At 47.2% G+C, this 21,822-nt stretch overlaps 1 protein-coding gene across 1 annotated transcript; it reads left to right on the plus strand.

Annotated features, from left to right (window-relative positions):
* The first annotated feature begins 4,012 nt into the window (after nt 1-4,012).
* On the plus strand, nt 4,013-21,076 carry LOC139386197 (immunoglobulin superfamily member 10-like). The gene is made up of 11 exons (XM_071131670.1): nt 4,013-4,203; nt 4,693-4,760; nt 5,200-5,444; nt 5,654-5,783; nt 7,160-7,550; nt 8,110-8,880; nt 9,234-11,135; nt 11,695-14,013; nt 14,374-15,277; nt 17,990-18,356; nt 18,478-21,076. The coding sequence occupies exons 3-11, from the start codon at nt 5,242-5,244 to the stop codon at nt 20,026-20,028; spliced, it is 8,538 nt and encodes a 2,845-aa protein (XP_070987771.1). The 5' UTR covers nt 4,013-4,203; nt 4,693-4,760; nt 5,200-5,241; the 3' UTR covers nt 20,029-21,076.
* The last annotated feature ends 746 nt before the right edge of the window (nt 21,077-21,822 follow it).

Consider the following 21,822-nt stretch of genomic DNA (forward strand, 5'->3'; position numbering starts at 1 on the left):
GTTGCAAGTTCAAATCCCCGAGCTGACAAGGTACAAAATCCAGTTCCAGTCATTGGCAGCAGAGAACTGCCACTGTTCCTAGGCCGTCATTGAAAATAAGAATTTGTTCTTAACTGACTTGCCTAGTAAAATAAAAATAAAATAAAAGTCAATAACACAATAGAAAAATCTATATACAGTGTGTGCAAATGGAGTAAGGAGGCAAGGCAATAAATAGGCCATAGTAGCGATGTAATTACAGTTTAGCAAATTAATACTGGAGTGATAGATGTGCAGATGATAATGTGCAAGTAGAAATACTGGTGTGCAAAAGAGCAAAAAATGTAAATAAAAACAATATGGGGATGAGGTAAGTAGTTGGATGGGCTATTTACAGATGGGCTGTGTACAGCTGCAGCGATCGGTAAGCTACTCAGATAGCTGATGCTTAAAGTTAGTGAGGGAGATATACAGTAAGTCTCCAACTTCAGCGATTTTTGCAATTCGTTCCAGTCATTGGCAGCAGAGAACTGGAAGGAAAGGTGGCCAAAGGAGGTGTTGGCTTTGGGGATGACCAGTGAGATATACCTGCTGGAGCGTGTGCTACGGGTGGGTGTTGTTATGGTGACCAGTGAGCTAAGGCCGAGCTTTACCTAGCATAGACTTATAGATGACCTGGAGCCAGTGGACTGACAACGAAAATGTAGCGAGGGCCAGCCGACGAGAACATACAGGTTGCAGTGGTCGGTGGTATATGGTGCTTTGGTGACAAAGCGGATGGTACTATGATAGACTGCATCCAGTTTGCTGAGTAGCATGTTGGAGGCTATTTTGTAAATGACATCACTGAAGTCAAGGATCGGTAGGATAGTCAGTTTTACAAGGGTATGTTTGGCAGCATGAGTGCAGGAGGCTTTGTTGAAAATTAGGAAGCCATTTCTAGGTTTCATTTTGGATTGGAGATGCTTAATGTGAGTCTGGAAGTAGAGTTTACAGTCTAACCAGACACTTAGGTATTTGTAGTTGTCCACATATTCTAAGTCAGAACCGTCCAGAGTAGTGATGCTAGTCGGGCGGGCGGGTGCGGGCAGCGATTGGTTGAAGAGCATGCATTTAGTTTTACTAGCATTTAAGGGCAGTTGGAGGCCACGGAAGGAGTGTTGAATGGCGTTGAAGGTCATTTAGAGGTATGTTAACACAGTGTCCAAAGAAGTGCCAGTTGTATACAGAATGGTGTCTTCTGCGTAGAGGTGGATCAAGGAATCACACGCAGCAAGAGCGACATCATTGATATAAACAGAGAAAAGAGTTGGCCCGAGAATTGAACCATGTGGTACCCCCATAGAGACATCCAGAGGTCTGGACAACAGGCCCTCCAATTTTACACACTGAACTCTGTATGAGAAGTAGTTGGTGAACCAGGCGAGGCAGTCATTTGAGAAACCAAGGCTGTTGAGTCTGCCGATAAGAATACGGTCGATGCACAGTACTGTCTTTTGTCAATGGCGGGTATGATACTGTTTAGAACCTTGAGCGTGGCTGAGGTGCACCCGTGACCAGCTCGGAAACCGAATTGCACAGCGGAGAAGGTACGGTGGGATTAGAAATGGTCAGTGTTCTAAGTTTGTTAACTTGGCTTTCGAAGAATTTGGAAAGCAGGGCAGGATGGATATAGGTCTGTAACAGTTTGGTTCAAGAGTGTCTCCCTCTTTGAAGAGGGGGATGACCGTGGCAGCTTTCCAATCTTTAGGAATCTCGGACAATACAAAAGGGAGATTGAACAGACTAGTAATAAGGGTTGCAACGATGGCGGTGGATAATTTTAGAAAGAGAGGGTTCAGATTGTCTAGCCCAGCTGATTTGTATGGGTCCAGGTTTTGCAGCTCTTTCAGAACATCTGCTATCTGGATTTGGGTGAAGGAGAAGCTGGGGAGGCTTGGGCAAGTAGCTGCGGGGGGTGCAGAGCTGTTGGCCAGGGTTGGCGTGGCCAGGAGGAAAGCATGGCCAGCAGTAGAGAAATGCTTATTGAAATTCTCACTTATCGTGGATTTATCGGTGGTGACAGTGTTTCCTAGCCTCAGTGCAGTGGGCAGTTGGGATGAGGTGCTCTTATTCTCCATGGACTTTACAGTGTCCCAGAACTTTTTGGAGTTAGAGATGCAGGATGCACATTTCTGTTTGATAAAGCTAGCCTTTGATTTCCTAACTGACTGTGTGTATTGGTTCCTGACTTCCCTGAAAAGTTACATATTGCGGGGATTATTCGATGCTAGTGCAATACGCCACAGGATGTCTTTGTGCTGGTCGAGGGCAGTCAGGTCTGGAGTGAACCAAGGGCTATATCTGTCCTTAGTTCTACATTTTTTGAAAGGGGCATGCTTATTTAAGATGGTGAGGAAATTACTTTTAAAGAACAACCAGGTATCCTCTACTGATGGGATTAGGTCAATATCCTTCCAGGATACCCGGGCCAGGTCGATTAGAAAGGCCTGTTTGCAGAAGTGATTTAGGGAGCGTTTGACAGTGATGAGGGGTGGTCGTTTGACCGCGGACCCATGGCGGATGCAGGCAATGAGGCAGTGATCGCTGAGATCCTGATTGAAAACAGCAGAGGTGTATTTCGAGGGCAAGTTGGTCAAGATAATATCTATGAGGTTGCCCATGTTTACGGATTTAGGGTTGTACCTGGTAGGTTCCATGATAATTTGTGTGAGATTGAGGGCATCTAGCTTAGAGTGTAGAACGGCCGGGGTGTTAAGCACATCCCAGTTTAGGTCACCTAACAGAACAAACTCTGAAGATAGATGGGGGGCAATCAATTCACATATGGTCTCTAGGGCACAGCTGGGAGCTGAGGGGGGTCTTTAATTAATTAACAGGCGGCCACAGTGAGAGATTTATTTCTGGAGAGATTCATTTTTAAAATTAGAAGCTCAAACAGTTTGGGCATAGACCTGGAAAGTATGGTCCACCATTGCCGTAATCAATTGTAAGATAGGCCTAGCTATCACGTATTTCCAATCGTCCTTGCTATTTCATTGTACGCATATAGTCCCAAGATTTAGTGGTGAAAAAATTCACTGAATCAAATCATATCAAATTTATTTAAATAGCCCTTCGTACATCAGCTGATTTCTCAAAGTGCTGTACAGAAACCCAGCCTAAAACCCCAAACAGCAAGCAATGCAGGTGTAGAAGCACTGAAGCCAAACCTAGTCCTTGTTCTACTTACCCCGAGTCAGGTGAACTCATGCATACCATTTCTCAAGATGGAGCTGCAATGGATAGGAGCCATCTTATGGGCTCCGGACCAATTACTAGTCATTATGTTATTCACTATGTGTTTATTCCTCCTGTCACTATTTCTCTCCCTCTCTTCCTCTCTCATTCTCTCACTCTCTGCTCTCTCCCTCTTTCTTTCTTTCTCCCTCTCTCTTTCTTTCTCCCTCTCTATTTATCTCTCTCCCTCTCCCTCTCTCTCTCTTTCTCTCTCTCCCTCTCTCGCTGTCTCCCTCTCTCTTTATCTCTTTCTTTCTCCTCTCTCTCTCCTTTCTCTCAAATCTCTCACTCTCCGCTTTCTCTCACTCTCAGCTCTCTCTCTCTCTCTGCTTTCTCTCCACTCTCTCTCTCTCTCGCTGCTCTTTTTGAATCTTTATCTTTAACTCTGCATTGTTGGGAAGAGCCTTTCACTATTAGCCTACTTCTGTTGTTTATGAAGCTTGTGACAAATAAAATATAATTTGTATGGCTCTGCGTGCAGTATGAAGGAAGTTAGTGGTAGTTTCGCGAGCCAATAATAACTAGCATTAGCACAATAACTGGAAGTCTATGGGTACAGTAGCAATACAAAGGGGAAGAGGGTAAAGTTGCCCCTAGACACTGGGTATTATTTTACAATTTCAGAATTTAGGGGGGGGGGGGGGGGGGGGTACAGATCCTAGGTGGTACAGATGCTAAATCTGTACCTGGGGGAATCTTCGCCCCGGAATGAAGGAGGCAAAGGTGGGTGGGTGGGTGGGAGCTAGACATTAGCGCTCAGACCATTCCGTTGATTCTCACAACACTCCCAGCTCAGACATACAGGAGTAGTCTTGTAACGGAATGGCTTGCAACCTCTAGGATTTCCCCTACAATTGGCGACTAGGATCTATCTCTATACCTAAAAAAGGGATTCATATGAGATCATTCCAGGATGTGGATTCATTTAGCCTTCCATTGACACAGGTACGTGTGGTAAAGTGTGGAGAACTTGTAATTGGATGACAGATGAGGCTATAGCGTCATTATAAACACAGTGTTTGAATTTGAATTATAAACACCCTATGGAACATGGTTAATATTAAATGTGTGTAGTTTGTTGTGTGCATCTGGAACATGTTTATGGATGGGGAAGAATAACTAACTGAAAACATGGAAAATTAACAACAAGTTTTAACGTCAAGTCATGTTGCGTGGTTAAACTAGTTTAGCGCATAGGCTAATTTCATTTGAGGAGCAAGGTGGTATTTCCTCACCATGCACTCATAAAAATGAGTCTCAGAGGTGAAGTGTTGATGAGGTTCAGGACAGGAGCACAAATGAACTGTAGAATGGTGCGGAATTATTAGACTACTGCACTACTGTAGGCTTTACGCACAACTTCTCTCTGTCTGGGAAATGTGTTTGTTTTTTAATGTGGAAATATTTTTCAACTGATATTACTTTGTGTTATAGAACCTTTGATTTCAGAACCTTTAGAAGGTCCATGCGTGTTCCTTTCATCTTGAAGAGAGAGAAAAAAGGTATGGAGAGTTAGAATGTTATCTAAATTGATTTAGTGGATATGATGTAAAAATAATATTTAAAAAAATAAAAACGTTTCCTGCTGATTCATTAGGATTTTGCTTTATATTTGCTAACTTAAAACTCGGTTCTTGCCATGCACAGACACACACACACACACACACACACTGAATCTGTCTACCTCCTTTTTTTACTCTCTCTCTCTCTCTCTCTCTCTCTCTCTCTCTCTCTCTCTCTCTCTCTCTCTCTCTGTCTCTCTCTGTCTCTCTCTCTCTGTCTCTCTCTCTCTCTCTCTCTCTCTGTCTCTCTGTCTCTCTCTGTCTCTCTCTCTATCGATCTCTCTCTCTCTCTGTCTGTCTCTCTGTCTCTCTGTCTCTATCTCTCTCTCTCTGTCTCTATCTCCATCTCCATCTCTCTCTCTCTTTCTCTCTCTCTCAGATCTCTCTCTCTCCTTAGTGTGAAGCTCTCTCCCTCTCCAGAATGAGTGTGTGTGCCGACGTCCCCTCATACCTATGGCGGTGGCTGCTGACTGCTGTGTTTATCTTGGCCACTCTGCTACCAGGAACCAGTGGCTGCCCCAAATCGTGCGCGTGCTACGTTCCCACCGAAGTGCACTGTACCTTCAGATATCTGACCGCAATACCAGGCCAGATCCAGACGGCTGTGGAAAGAATTAACCTAGGGTTAGAGTCAGACTCTCTCTCTCTCTCTGCTCTCTCTCTACTCTCTCTCTCTGCTCTCTCTCCCTCCTTCTTGCTCCCTCCCGCTATCTTTCCCTCTCCCAGTCTGTTTTCTTACCCCTTATTAATGCACATACAGTAGATTTGAGTTATATTTTGAGCAATAGTAAATTATTCACAGCTATATTGTTTCCCTACTTTGTTCTCTGTAGGTATAACAGTATAACCGTATTGAGGGAGAATGATCTGTCTGGGTTGAAACACCTGGAGCTGCTGATGCTCCACAGCAACACCATCCACAGCATCGCTGACAGGGCCTTTCAAGACCTCAAGTCCTTACAGGTAAAGCATAAAGCACTGTCATAAAACACCTGTCGATGTACAGGTAACTGATAAAATATTGGAAACACTTGAGTAAATGAAGGATGTAAAGTATATTTAGATCATGTGCTTCCACACAGGTGTGGTTCCTGAGTTAGTTAGCAATTATCGTCCCATCGTGCTTAGGGTCATGATGGGAGTGGCGCAGCGGTCTAAGGCACTGCATGTGAGTTCAAGAGGCGTCACTACGGTCCCTGGTTCGATTCTAGGCTGTGTCACATCCAGCTGTGATTAGGAGTCCCAAAGGGTGGTGCACAATTTGCCCAGCGTTGTCCAAGTTTGGCCGTCATTGTAAATAATCATATATATATATAAAAAAACAGCTAGGCAGGTCTTTTATTTTCGCCCTTAGATTGGCTACCATGGTTATGCCCCCATAGGATGACAATTCCCCCATTCGTAGGGTACAAGTGGTCACTGGATGGTTTGATGTAAACCATATGACATGGCTGTCTCCATCACCAGATCTCAGCCCAACTGAACACTTATGGGAGATTCTGGAGCGGTGCCTGAGACAGCGTTTTTACACCACCATCAACCAAACACAAAATTATGAGCAGGCTTTTCCCAATCTAGTGGAGCTACAGAACCAAGCATGCTAAAGACATTAATAAATACAAGTTACTTCCTTACAGTAAACATCTTTCAAACAGCAACGCAAAGTGCAATTCTTCTTGGGAAAAGATGTGACTAGTCTTTGTCCGTGGTGTTAATATTATATTCCAGAACCATTTGTAGGCCCTGAGGGTTAGGGGGGATTTGGACTGCATCACTTTACAACTGTTACGCCTGCTCCCCCCCCCGGTGCTCGAGGGCGACACGCCCCCCCCCCCCCCCCCCCCCCCCCCCCCCCCCCGGTGCTCGAGGGCGACACGCTCCCCAGCACTACTGCCATCGTCATTACGCACACCTACCTTTCTCCTGCCACGGGCATCAGTGATTTATTGGCCTGGACTCACCTCTGTCATTACCTTCCCTATATCTGTCTGGTTCCCCCACTCTGTTCTCTGCTTCTACATTAATGTCCATATGTCCTTATATACCCATGTGCTGACGCTGTTACTGTCTTGTTCCCTGTCTGTTCCGGATTAAATGTTTGACTCCCCATACCTGCTTCTCATCTCCGGCGTCGGTCCTTACAACAACTGCTTTGATTTACTCTTATTGAAAGAGTAAACAGCTGACTTCTGGAAGTGCTCCCAGACAGAATAATCTCTGGCCAGATGCTTTTATGACACTGTTTTTCTATTGAAGTGTTTCAAACAAGTTAGCAGTGGCACACTCGTTCTCCAGCACTCTAGAGGCCTATTTGTGACTACAACGTGAGTTTTTTTCAGGTCCTGAAGATGAGCTACAACAGAGTGAAGGAGATCAACAAGGACATCTTCCAAGGCCTGGAGGGACTGGTACGACTCCACATGGACCACAACCGCATCGAATTCATCAACCCGGAGGCGTTCTACGGTCTCACCACGTTACAGCTGGTCCACCTGGAGGGCAACCTGCTCCAGCAGCTCCACCCGGATACCTTCATCACGCTGAGGCACAGCCAAGTGTTCAAGGTGTCCTCCGTCAGGAACATCCACCTGTCTGATAATCTCCTCGCCAGCCTCCCCAAAGACGTCTTCACTGGCTGCTCTCAGCTGGAGAATGTCTATCTCCACGGCAACCCCTGGTCCTGCGACTGTCGCATGGCTTGGTTCCCAGAGTGGGCGGAGAGAAATTCAGGTAAAGATATAGTACATTTCTGTCTGCAACAATCTGAATGTTTCACTAAACTGAGTAGGCCCCCCAGTTCTGTTGCCAGTTACTATACATAAAAATTTATAATAAATTGGAATAAACCAGGGAAGACCAGGGTACATCTGGTGGAATCTCTACACGCATGAATTTATACCATGAAACAGAGTGAAAAACATTTATTTATTCAGTAAAGTGATGTTGCGTGGGACAACCTCCAACAGGAAAACCATGCTTGTCCAAAGAAGACAGATAAATCTGTCTTGGGGACAGATTGTTGGAAACACAGCTGTTTCACTTTTTTCAATCTCAGCATGACATATAGTACTTAAACTGACTAAAAGGTGGGAACAAAGGCTCTACTGTTTCATCAAATAATGACACAAGCAAATGTAAATACATCTCCAGACATTGATTATTTATTGATACCAACTGTGATTTAGAATAGTATCATAAACAACATTTTGATGGAGTGTGAAAACATGGAAATTATTAAATCATGACATAAAAATGTAAATCTAAATTCAACGATGAACTTGTTTTTCAGCTGTGCTGAAATGCAAGCGAGACAGGAAGTTTGCCAGAGGTCAGGCCTGCCCCATCTGTGAGACCCCCGCTCCCTCTAGAGGCAAGAGCCTAACCCAGCTTCCCCGTGATGCCTTCACCTGTACCAAGCCCTGGATCCACCACCATCTGAAGCAAAGGAACGTCAGCCTGGACGAGGGGGATTACACCCCTGTCTCCCCCCGGGACTTCATCGCTCCCATTGGATCTTTGCAGATGAATTTGACAGCTCAGTTCCACAATGACGCTAGCCTTACCTGCACAGTCCAGAGACCATCAGCCATGGAGAACCTGACTCTAACCCAGGTTGAGGAGGGGGAGAAGAACGTGACCATGCTCTCCACCACCATCTCTACATGGCTGGTTTGTAATATTGACTATGAGCACATCCAACAGCTCTGGCGCATCCTGGCTACGTACAGTGACATTCCCATGAGGCTAGAGAGAGGGTTGATGCTCTCCAGGACCCCAGACATGATCTACAAGTACAGCCAGATCAGACCAAAGGAGGGACATGATGAAATCCACACAGACATTGAGGCTGAGATTAAGGCTTCACCCGCATGGTTGATGCAAGGAGAGGTCAACTTTCAGCTGGACCGCACTACAACCACATTCTCCACCTTGCACATTAAGTACAGGTCAGTGGTCAACCTGCGTGTGGAGAACAAGTTGTCACAGAGGAGGGACCGTTACAGCTGGACCATCATCAAACGAGACAACCAGACCCAGACTGAGCACTCTGTCCTCATAGGTGGGGTCCTACAGTACACAATGTGTCGTGGATGGGTAGAAATGTGCCCATATAATGTATATATTTATTATTTATTTACCTTTATTTAACTAGGCAAGTAAGTCAGTTAAGAACAAATACTTATTTTCAATGACGGCCTAGGAACAGTGGGTTAACTGCCTGTTCAGGGGCAGAACGACAGATTTGTACCTTGTCAGCTCGGGGGTTTGAACTAGTCCAATGCGCTAACCACTAGGCTACCCTGCCGCCCCATATACTGTAACATACTTTCAAGAGCAACAATATAGCAATGTGCATTTGATTTAAAAAAAATTAAATACAAATATTGATGTGATTCTTGTTGTGATTTTAAGGTGGGGTGGTGGAGCTCAACTGCAAGACCTTTGGGGAACCAAAACCCTCTGTAGAGTGGATCTTATCGGACGGCAGTAAGGTGCGGGCACCCTACTCCAGCGAAGACCGCAGGATAGTGATCACCGCTGATGGCAGGCTGACCCTGAGAGGAACCGACACCTCAGACACTGGGCTTTACCGCTGCATCGCCACTAACTACCTGGACGCAGACGTGCTCAGCTTCCGGGTCACCGTGCTGTCTCCCTATGTGGAGGAGGAGGAGGTCAACGGGGTCAAGCTCTCACGGCCACTGGGCCAGATCCTGGTTCTAGACTGTGGGTCTGCAGGCAACCCTGAGGCCTCGATCCAGTGGATTCTACCTGACCACACAGTGCTGGATAAATCCTATGGGAACAGGAAGCTCTACAGGAATGGGACTCTAGGAATAAAAGATCTGACCTCCAGAGACCGGGGATTTTACAGGTGTCTCAATGCTAACTACCTGGGGGTGGACCTGTTGACGTCCCAAGTGACAGTCACTGGGGAGGGGTCCAGGAAGGTGACAGTGGTGGATAGAGAGGGGTCAGGGGTGGAGGCTTTGGTTGAGGTTGACGGGGCAATAGAGGAGAGGGAGGATTCCCACAGTGAGGTCCCTTCCTCCAGCCCCTCTGACAGAACTATCCAGGAGTCCAGGACCATCACATCAGACAGGCCCTACCCCAGACTCAGGTCTTCCTCTCAGGGCAGAGGATCAGCGGGCTCTTGGGGGAGAAGGAGGAGCCCAGCCAGCAGCAGGCGCATATGGAGCAACAGGAGGGTATTTGATCAAGCCTCCAGGAAAGTAGACCTCCAGAGATTTGCAGAGTTCATGAAGAAGGCCCAAGGTGGTTCAACAACAAAGACAAAGAGTGTGAAAGAAAAAGGAGATTCAGAGCCTGACATGTCTGGGGACCGGGATGCTGGATCTGGGGAGGGTCTGTCTCATGAAGACGGACTCATTGTTTTACCAAGCAGCGTCATGCCAACCACAGATTCTCCAGATGAAAGTATGATGGGTGTAACTGCGAGCATAGAGATTTTAAACAATCAGAATAATGTCATGGCAACCACCGACAACAGTGAAACCAGTGTCATGAGAACCATGGAGATCCCAAATGACAGTCGGACTAGTTTCACTGTAACAACAGAAAATACTGACAGAGTGACAACAGTGACGACAGATTCATACACCCGGTCAGACGCCACACCCATCGAGTCCACATTCACCCACAGCAGCCACAGCACAGGAAGTATCAATGAAACTCAAGGTGAGGCCGTCTTTCAATACAGCCCCAGAATTAGTGGGTCTAGTGGTGAGTCGTACTCTTTGGAGAGGAACACGACAGTACCTCTGAGACAACCCGTCACGCTCCTCCTCGCCGTGACCAACACCACAGACGAGACACAGATCCTGTTCTCCAGAGAAATACCTGCAGAACCAGATACCTCCACCGGGGCGGCGCTATCGCTCCTCACCGACCCCAATGTCACCCCCATGATGGACAGTCCCAGATCACCCAACAGAGAGCCTGAGATCCACACAGCCACTGACCCAGACAGCCAGACCACCTTCACCGCAGTCACCACCACAGAGAGAGAGCAGGATGAGATCACCTTCCACACCACCCAGAAGATCAAGTCCCCCCGTCTGCCTGCAGGCTCCACCATCATCTCCCGCCAGCAGATCCATATCATCCCTCCTATGAAGGGCAGAGGAGGAGGAAGAGGAGGGGGCCGGAGGAGGAACTTCCCTGGCAGGAGGAGGTTCATCAAGCCCAACCGGATCACAGACATCCAGTCCATCCTGAACAAACTCAAACAGCCTAACATTGTGAAGAAGCAGGGCAGCAGCACAGTACCCTACACTATGGAGCTGACCACGGGTAAGTTATGTCATGTTGTTGAAATATGTACTGTAGTTTATTGTCTTTGATGTTGACGTTATCTTTGTTGAGACTTGAGCCATGAGGAAGAGCCAAAAGATGATGATGGTGATGAGGATAGCCATGATGATGATGATGGTGATGATAGCCATGATGATGATGATGATGATGATGATGATGATGATGGTGATGATAGCCATGATGATGATGATGATGATGATAGCCATGATGATGATGATGATGATGATGATGATGATAGTGATGATAACCATGATGATGATGATAGAGATGATAGCCATGATGCTGATGATGATGATAGCCATGATGAGGATGATGATGATAGCCATGATGATGATGGTGATGATAGCCATGATGATGATGATGATGATGCTGATGATGATGGCGATGATAGCCATGATGATGATGATGATGTTGATGAGGATGATAGCCATGATGATGATGATAGTGATGATAGCCATGATGATGATGGCGATGCTGATGATAGCCATGATGATGATGGTGATGCTGATGATGATTGTTATTGTTGTTGCTTTTTCAGACTGCGACTGTGATGAAGATGAGAAGAAGATAGGTGGTCAGCGGGTCGTCACACCAACAACATCTCCTGAAACTCCCAACGTCCCTAGCTCCTCTCTAGGAAGAACAGAGAGACCGACCACCACATACTCAACAGAATCCCCCACCACAACCACCCAGCCCACCTCCACTCACTCTCAGTCCCCCACCACCACCCAGCCCACATCTACTCACTCTCAGTCCCCCACCACCACCCAGCCCACCTCCACTCACTCTCAGTCCCACTCCACCACCCAGCCCACTTCCTCTCACTCTCAGTCTAGAGGTGAGGTATCCAGCAGCTACATGACCTCCACTAATGCCCCAGAGTCTGACCCAACACACAACCCTATGACGAGCACAACAGATGAACCAACAACCTCCACCATCACAACCACAATTGCCTCCAAGATCGTCCGTGGTAAGATCATCTGGGGCAAGCTGTTTGGGAACAGGGACAGGCAGAGGGAAATAGGCAACAGACTACGTAAACCAAGCAGGCCCTCAACCACCCCAGAGGGCTCAACAATAGTCCAACCAACCACCCCCACAACTACAACCACAAACGCACTTCCCACCCAGCGGTCTCTGGCTGAACCTGTGACCGAGTCACCGTCTAGAGCAGGTAAACACAGAGAGACCCCAGAAATCTCATCAGACGATGACTATGGAGATTCATTGCCTGACTCTGAGGCCTCGACCACACCTCAGCCTGGCACTAGCCGTGGAACTACAACCCCAGCCTGGCACTGCAGGTACTCCCCCACCACAGAGTCTTCCCCAGACACCCAGACCATCGCCTCCCCACCTGCCCCAAGAGAAGACACAGATGAGGCCTCGTCCTCTGTGTCTGAATCTGGAGGGTCAGCGGGGTACCTATCCCGTAGATTTGGGGGAAACCGGAGACCAAATGGTGGGTCAGGGGGTTACCTATTCCGTAGATTTGGGGGAAACCGGAGGCCAAATGGAGGGTTAGGGGGCAGGAGGCCTTTCAGGGGCAGGAGGCCTTTAAAAAAAAACATAACAACTACGGAAGCCCCCAGCACCACCATAGAATCAACAGAGCCTTCAACCACCATGGAGACCACCATGGAGACCACCACATATCCCACAGAAACCACCATGGAAACCACCATGGAGACCACCGTGGAGACCACCACATATCCCATAGAAATCACCATGGAGACCACCACATATCCCGTAGAAGCCACTATGGAAACCACCATGGAGACCACCACATATCCCACAGAAACCACCATGGAGACCACCACATATCCCACAGAAACCACCATGGAGACCACCATGGAGACCAACACATATCCCTTAGAAACCACCATGGAGACCACCATGGAGACCACCACATCTTCCACAGAAACTACCATGGAGACCACCACATATCCCACAGAAACCACCATGGAGACCACCATGGAGACCACCATGGAGACCACCACATCTCCCACAGAAACCATAATGGAAACCACCACATATCCCATAGAAACCAGTATGGAAACCACCATGGAGACCACCACATATCCCACAGAAACTACCATGGAAACCACCGTGGAGACCATCACATATCCCACACATGCCGTCTCGGTCTCCAACCCCCTGTACAAGCCGTCCAGAGAATCAGATAGGTCTGCAGTGACTGTGTCCACTGACATGACCTCCGTGGGAGAAACCACCACAGACTCCGACTCATACGATAATGAGAACTGGACAGATGAGATGAAGTCCTCCACTAACCGTCCACGAGCCTACACTTCCACCACCAGGCCCAGAATGACCTCTACCACAACTTATCCAACCACCACCTCAAGGCCTTACACTACATCATCAACGCGTGTCCAGACTAACATAGACCCCATCAGAGTGAACACTAACATCAGGCTCCCGTCAGGGAGAGACAGCCGTTACCAAATCACACAGAGACCCATGAGCAGGAGAACCAGGCCCAAGGTGTCCAGTAACAGGGCCAGCAGTGGCCCAGACAAGACCCTGACCTTTGACACACTGACTATTCTGGAAGCAGAGCAAGGGCACGCCAAAGCCCCCTATAGCAGCAAGGACATAGACGATGCCATCTCCAACGCCTATACCCACATCACCGGCTATGATACGACAACAGCTAACATTGTGGGCTTTGAGCGGTCCACCAAGGACATGCTCACCAAGCCCAGGATCGTGGGAGGCAACGCTGCCAGCTTCACTGTCCTGTCCAACTCAGACGCCTTCCTGCCCTGTGAGGCCGCGGGCAGCCCTGAACCCACTATCAGCTGGAAACGCTTCTCTTCAAGCACTGGTATGGAAAATAACAGGATATAGATATTAAGAATGTTATAAAGCTACTTTGGAATGAAGCTATAATGTATGTTCATTTATATATTCTCTCTCGCTCCCGCCATCTCTTTCCATCTCTTTCTCTCTCTCTCTCCATATCTCTCTCCATCTCTATTTCTCCCATATCTCTCTCTCTTTCCATCTTTCTCTTTTTCCATCTCTCTCTCGCTCTCTCTATTCCTCTCGCTCATCTTTCTCTCCATATCTCTCTCTCCATCTCTTTTTCTCCCCATATCTCTCTTTTTCTCCATCTCTCTCTTTTTCCAACTCTCTTCCTCTCTATACCATTGTCCCTCTTCCTCCCTCTCTCGCTCCCTTTCAGGAAGCACAATGACCATCAACGGCAAGATGAGCAAGTTTGAAGTGTTCCCGAACGGCACTCTATCCATCCAGAACGCAAACATCAAAGACCGTGGTCAATACCTCTGCCTGGCTGAGAACGATCAGGGGTCGGACAAGCTCCTGGTCACCCTGTCCGTAGTGGCCTACCCCTCACGCATCCTGGAGCCCAAGGTACGGGAGATCAAATCCCACTCTGGGAAGACAGTGGAGATGAAGTGCAGGGTGGAGGGCCGCCCCACCCCTCTGGTCTCCTGGATCCTGGCCAACCGCACCCAAGTCAGGGGCCACAACTCGGACCCCAGAGTGTCAGTGACCCCAGAGGGCACTCTGCTCATCAAGCAGGTGTCTGTGTTTGACCGGGGCCACTACAAGTGCATCGCCAGTAACCCAGCAGGAGCCGACACTGCCACTGTCAGACTGCAGGTGGTGGCAGCACCTCCTGGTATCCTGGAGGCCAAACGACAGCAGGTCCAGACCGGTGTGGGTCAGAGCCTGTGGTTACCCTGTACCGCTCAGGGCAGCCCCCAGCCCACCGTGCACTGGGTCCTCTATGATGGAACGGCAGTGCGGCCCCTGAAGCCCTCTGTGGACCCCAGGGTGTCTGTGTCCACTAACGGGACGCTCCACCTGACCAATACGGCCGCCACGGACAGTGGGAAGTACGAGTGCATCGTCACCAGCTCTACAGGGTCGGAGCGCAGGGTGGTGACGCTCACTGTGGAGAAGAAGAAGGAGATGGCTCCTGAGATCGTGGAGGCGTCACACCGCAGGACAGAGCTGGCGTATGGGGACCAGCTGAGGCTGAACTGCTCTGCCACCGGGGACCCCAAACCCAGGATCATCTGGAGACTACCGTCCAAGGCTGTGGTGGACCAGTGGCACAGGTAATGATTACTTAGTCTGTATTACACACGTAATCACACAGACTATCCTGAGACGTACACAGGCACAATCGCACGCCAGCAGATAAACATGCACACACACTGAAAGGTATCCAGGTTTTCTGTGCTACAACACAGCTGTTTAAAAACACCAAAATAGATATTATTGTAACTTCTCCCCAAATGATTTACTTGTGTTTCCAGTGCAGAGAGCTTCGACTGGGGTTCTCCAGCGAGTGGTATTGTGCCTCTCCAGTATGAGGTTGAGTTAGCACTCAGCACCTAAAACCCTGAAGTTTGAAAATGTACAGAAACGTGGATGGAAAACAGAGAAAATAAAGACAGACTGAAACACATCATGTAAAGACTGCTCTGTTACACTGTACAGTATCTCTGTTTTCATATGAAACTTCTGGTTTACGGTTTCCATTTTCCCCTCATTTTCAGCTTCCTGCATTGCCCCTCAGGGTGCTACCCCTCACATAGGGAATAATGGTGTTTAATGTTTCTATATTAGTCAGATTAGTCGATCCCCTTGTGTTTAACATCAGGAGAGAAGGTAAATAAGATGCTTGAGCTCCTTGAGCGTGTGGATTTAAGGTATAACCGATCCGATAGCTCAACGGACAGGGTATTATCATGATTAATGTAATGTGCATGTGAAAGTCCTTTAGATCTGAAAATCTAAAGTATCAATTGGAAGGAAAAGGATGTTTGGCTCGCTTTTGTCTGAGTGTGTTTATAATTAACAGTGGACTTTGTTTTCAAAAGAATAGCGTGCCAGTGTTCATGTCCTCTAAGACTGATGTTGTGGTGACAATAATATTTCAATTTATACAGGCAATTTTTTTTATTCGTTTCAGTACCAACATTTCAACAGTCACGCAAGCGGGCTTACATGTTTGGACCTATCCAGGAAATGGTTTCCTTTGTATTGACATTCAGACGACACCGCTAATGATCATTAGCATGAACTAAACATCTGATCTACAGCTGCATGTTAATTAATGAGCAGGGATCTCTCCAAGGACAAAAAGGTACACTGTTGCCTTCCACTGAGCCCATAACATATCATCTCATGACAAGCCTTAGCATGCTGTTAAACCCAATGAACATGACCCGGTTGAATGACCTTCGTCAGCCTCTTAATGTTTTCTCCATTAGCAGTGGTTCTTATTAAAAGCTGGTGAAAACCTGAGACCAGAATAACTGAGGGGGTTATTTTCCAAAATAACAAGCGAAGACGACGGCATTTAGACTGGATATCAACATGAACAAGTTTTATTTTATTTGAGCAAGGACCCAGTAAGAGTTCTTTAAAGAGGAACTTGAGAGAACCAGAAGAACATTGGCATGCTGGTGGAGGACTTTATATTGCTCCTAATAATGTAGTTGACATTCTGCCATGTATCCTCTCTGCATGCAACCACTGAAAATAGAGCTTGTACATATTTCGTGACAGAGACTTATGTAGAACATTGACCCAAAATATACCCCACAACACTTCTTTTGTGAATGTAACAGTAAAAACAAAAGGCATTTTATAATGGTTTGATTCACTGGTCATTGAATCGTTATTCCCCCCACCACCTCCTATTTCATTAGCTAAATGGTTTCATTCACTGGTCAGTTCATTTAATCGTCATCCCCCCCCCCTATTTTATAAGCTAAATGGTTTGATTCACTGGTCAGTTCATTGAATTGTTATCCCCCCCTACTTCATTAGCTAAATGGTTTGATTCACTGGTCATTTCATTGAATAATTATTTACCCCCCCCCCCCTATTTCATTAGCGAAATGGTTTGATTCACCGGTCAGTTCATTGAATCGTTGTGTCCCCCCCCCCCCCCTATTTCATTAGCTGAAATGGTTTGATTCACCGGTCAGTTCATTGAATCGTTGTGTCCCCCCCCCCCCCTATTTCATTAGCGAAATGGTTTGATTCACCGGTCAGTTCATTGAATCATTCTTTCCCACCTATTTCATTAGCAGTATTTTGTAAATAATGACACTTAGTGGAATGCTTTCCTACTCCTTGAGTTTCTTGTTTGATTTAAACTGTTATGGTGGCTGTCTTGGCAACCCTGACAAGTTTTCTATTAGTGCTTTATTACTGTCTGCAACTGTAGTAGGATTCGGAACAAACCATTATTGTGAGTCAGTGCCAACGGCCCTGAGAAAAGACAGACCCAGGTGAAATACACATATGCTGATCTGCTGTAAGCCTGTCTGGCCCTGTAAGAATGGCATCACTCTGTCCCTCCATCCCCCTATCTCTGTGTGTCAGTTCCATGAGCACGGGCCCTACCTAGTGGACAGTCTGTGGGGTGTAGCAGGCACACCATTCAACGTATGTTTGTTTTGTAAATGGAGATGGATGGAAGTACCAAGCAGGAGGAGAAGTCATTAGACGCTGTTCACGTGATGACAAGACTGCTTGCTTGTCATCACGTGTTCCAATTAAAACAGAAAATATATTCCCCAGTAGTCTAAACCCTACATGGCCTATTGTACATCTGCATAATGTTTTAACATGGAACATGTTATTGTAAAATTAAACATAAGAAATGTAATCTTTGAACATTTTTTAAAGCGTTGAAAATCGAAACGATATTATATGTAAAAAAAAAATGGCATTGTTTCTTTCCACTGCTTTATCGGTTATGTGTCGGTATCTTCAAATGATGACAATAACTCTTTTTATCTCTTTATCAGGATGGGAAACCGAATCCAGGTCCTGGACAACGGCACCTTGGTCATGGACTCTGTGAGTGACAAGGATGCCGGGGACTACCTGTGTGTGGCGCGCAGCAAGGTGGGAGACGACCTCCAGCTCATGAAGGTCACTGTGTCCATGAAGCCAGCCAAGATCGAGCCCAAGATGTACGGCAAGAAGCAGGTCCCCTACGGCAACGACCTGAAGGTGGACTGTAAGGCATCTGGAACCCCGGAGCCAGAGATCTCCTGGGGCCTGCCGGACGGCACCATGGTCAACAGCGCCCTGCAGTCAGACAGCAGCAGTGGAGGGGGACGCGTACGGCGATACATCCTGTTTGAAAATGGCACACTCTATCTTAATCAGGTGTGCAATCTTACATTGGCCTGCTACTCTATATAAATAATGGGCAGTATTCATTGGTCAACTCAATGTGACTAGATGTAGTCCTTTGACTCTGAACTGCTGGTGTTGTGTCTGTCTATAGGTGGGCATGGCGGAAGAGGGAGACTACACATGCTACGCCGAGAACCAGTTGGGCAAGGATGAGATGCACGTCCACATCACCGTGGTGACGGCAGCGCCACGGATACGTACGCCCAGCCGGACCTACGCCCAGGTGAAGCCTGGAGGCAAAATCCGCTTTGACTGCGAAGCTACGGGCGAGCCCAAGCCCAAAATCCTGTGGATGCTCCCTACTAACGACATGATTGCAGCCTCCAACGAACGCTATCTGATGCACATCAACGGCTCCCTAGACATCCAGGATGTTAAGCTGGTGGATGCTGGGGAGTACGTGTGCATGGCTCGCAACACCGCCGGGGATGACAGCAAAGTTTACAAGATAGATATCGATGGCAACCCTCCGGTGATCAACGGCAACTCCCAGAACAGGATCGTAGTGAAAGACACGGCCACCAAATACTCCAGGAAGTTCATAGACTGCAAGGCCACTGGAGACCCGCTTCCCAAGATCACCTGGATCATGCCGGATAACATCTTCCTGAACGCTCCGTACTTCGGCAGCAGGATCAACGTCCATCACAATGGAACTCTCGAGTTCCGGAACGTCCGTCCTACGGACATGGCGGAGTTCGTCTGCATGGCGAGGAATGACGGCGGAGAGGCAGTGATGGTGGTACATCTGGAGGTCACTGACATGCTCCGAAGGCCTATCTTCAAGAACCCCTTCAACGAGAGAGTAATGACCCGTATGGGGAAGACCACAGTCATGAACTGTTCTGCATATGGTCACCCAACACCAGAGATCATCTGGCTGCTACCCAACGGAACCCGCTTCACCGGGGGCTCCAACCGGGGCTCACGCCAACACCTAGGCAACGACGGAACCTTCGTCATCTACAACCCCAGCAAGGAGGACGCTGGGAAGTACCGCTGTGCCGCTAAGAACTCGGTGGGCTACATTGAGAAGCTGATAGTTCTGGAGGTGGGCCAGAAGCCATTAATCCTCACCAGGCCCAGAGGGATCATACGCAGTGTGTCTGGGGACCCTCTGTTCCTTCACTGCCTGGCTGATGGCAGCCCCAGACCCCGGATATACTGGACCATCCCTGGAGGCCACACCCTGGCCAGACCGCAGGTCCATGGGCGCCACCAGCTGATGGAGAATGGGACCCTGGTTGTCAAGGACACCACCCTCCACGATCGGGGAAACTATGTGTGTCGGGCGTCGAACGACGCTGGCGAGGCGGTTCTCACAGTGCCAGTCATCATCATCGCCTACCCTCCCCGCATCTCCACGGGACCCCCTCCCACCGTGACAGCGATGGAGGCGGCGCCCATACAGCTCAACTGTGCTGCCATCGGGATCCCAAAGCCAGAGATTACCTGGGAGCTGCCTGACCGCTCTGTGCTCTCCACGGCGGGAAAAGGGCGGCCCACGGGCAGCGAGCTGCTCCACCCTCAGGGCACGCTGATCATCCAGAGACCCACCACAGCAGATTCTGGCACCTACAAGTGCCTGGCCAAAAACCACCTGGGCACGGACTCACGGGTCACGTATGTACGTGTGCTGTGAGCACCAGCGCTGCCTAAAGGGGAATATAGAATCCCTGGACTATAAACTCTTAACAGACACGGTAACTTCACAGTGTTTCTCATGATGTAAAATGTCAGGAAACACTAATTTCCACATGCGGACTTGTGAGGAGCGGGGTTTGTGGAATAGTTTGATCACGGTACAGCTCACATCAATCAACCAAGTAGCAGAACGGGATTATTAAGAGAAGGAGGAGGGAATGGAGGAGGGGACGGAGGAGGGGACGGAGGAGGGAGCGAGGAAAAATAGAAGCTGTACAGAGGAGGGTCTGTTCTTTGCCAGGAAAGTTGTGACTAGCGAGGTGTTATTCTTATTATAACAGAGTCAGAGGTCTGGAAACGCACGGTTGGTTCTCATTTGAGGTGTTTTTAAAAAGGGGCTGGAAGGTGGGTCTTACAGTGAGGCTACTTGTTGAGTGTTTTGACCAGACACTTTACTATTAGAGCCTGTGGGGAGAGAGGAAGAGAGAAACTCACTATATTCCCTCTGGACACTTCCTCAATGTTTATTTTTTGGAGTTTTGGTAATGACTCATTTGCTGCAATGACAGAAACATTCTATTATCAGAATGTTTCTGACTATTTTGCTTTTCAAGACACATTTCATATTTCTTGTGAATAAATCTTTATTAACAGGCAGTATATTTTAATGAATTCTGCCAAATATACATTTTTTTATATACATTTTACACTGGATTATCATACAGTTTTTCAAAACAAATTTCTCACATTTCTAACTGTTTATATTTTTTAATTAGCATTGTTAGTTTGTCATGTTGTTGTCTATCTTCCCCCTCTCATGGTTTGACAGTGCTTGTATCAATACAAATGCAGGAGTTTGATTGGTGTTAATAGCGACTTTTATGGAGGTGGAAGTATCACCTGTACAGTATTCAGTGGCATCGTATGAACTGTCACTGAAAGTAAATGCATTATTGGTTTTATGTAATAATATTCCTTTTGTCACTATCATCTACTTTGTGAATCAATGGTACGCGGGAGATGAAATTAAACCAAAGATGGAATGTGTTTCTTGTACTGTATTTTGTCCTGTTTCGACAATGTGAAGCTAATTGAGCTGACTTAGGCAAGGTGGCTGAATGGATTTGTTTTGAGCAACCTGGTCTCAGAGCATTTCGTAATATTATGTATGTAAATCTGAAACACTCCATTTAGTATGATATGTTAAGTTTCGTATGTTATGTATTAATTTGGGGTTCTCCATCACCCATTTTGTATGATATGTCACCAATTACAATTCATATTATATGTTACGAATTAGCAAAAAGGTACAATCTATTAAGAATTTTCGAACGTACTACATATTACGGATTTGCAAAACCTATTATATGTTACGAACTAAAGCTAGGTGACTAAAGTTAGCTTGCTGGCTAATGTTAGCTAGGCATTAGGGTTTGACTTAAGGTTCGGGGAAAGATTTGATAAAAGGGTTAAGGGTAGGGTCAGGGGAAGGGTTAGCCAACATGCTAAGAAGCTAAAAAATAGTATGTAGTTGAAAAGTTCTGTTTTTTTTGTTGTTGTTATTTACGAATAGCCAGGGGAACACTCAACACTGACATAATTTACAAGTGAAGCATTTGTGTTTAGTGAGTCCGCCAGATCAGAGGCAGTAGGGATGACCAGGGATGTTCTCTTGATGCGCTCATGAACTGCCCAATTCTCCTGTCCTGCTAAGCATTACAAATATAACAAATACTTTTGGGTGTCTGGGAAAACGTATGGAATAAAATGTAAAACATTTTCTTTAGGAATG

Source organism: Oncorhynchus clarkii, chromosome 27 (assembly GCF_045791955.1).
Source record: "Oncorhynchus clarkii lewisi isolate Uvic-CL-2024 chromosome 27, UVic_Ocla_1.0, whole genome shotgun sequence".
NCBI lineage: Eukaryota > Metazoa > Chordata > Actinopteri > Salmoniformes > Salmonidae > Oncorhynchus > Oncorhynchus clarkii.

What these genes read in the sequence shown, in the direction of transcription:
- LOC139386197 (XM_071131670.1), top strand. Translation starts at nt 5,242, where the DNA reads ATGAGTGTGTGTGCCGACGTCCCCTCATACCTATGGCGGTGGCTGCTG. An exon ending in GTGGGCGGAGAGAAATTCAG is followed by an intron (nt 7,551 to 8,109) that starts GTAAAGATATAG and finishes CTTGTTTTTCAG; the next exon opens with CTGTGCTGAAATGCAAGCGA. An exon ending in GTGGTGGACCAGTGGCACAG is followed by an intron (nt 15,278 to 17,989) that starts GTAATGATTACT and finishes TCTCTTTATCAG; the next exon opens with GATGGGAAACCGAATCCAGG.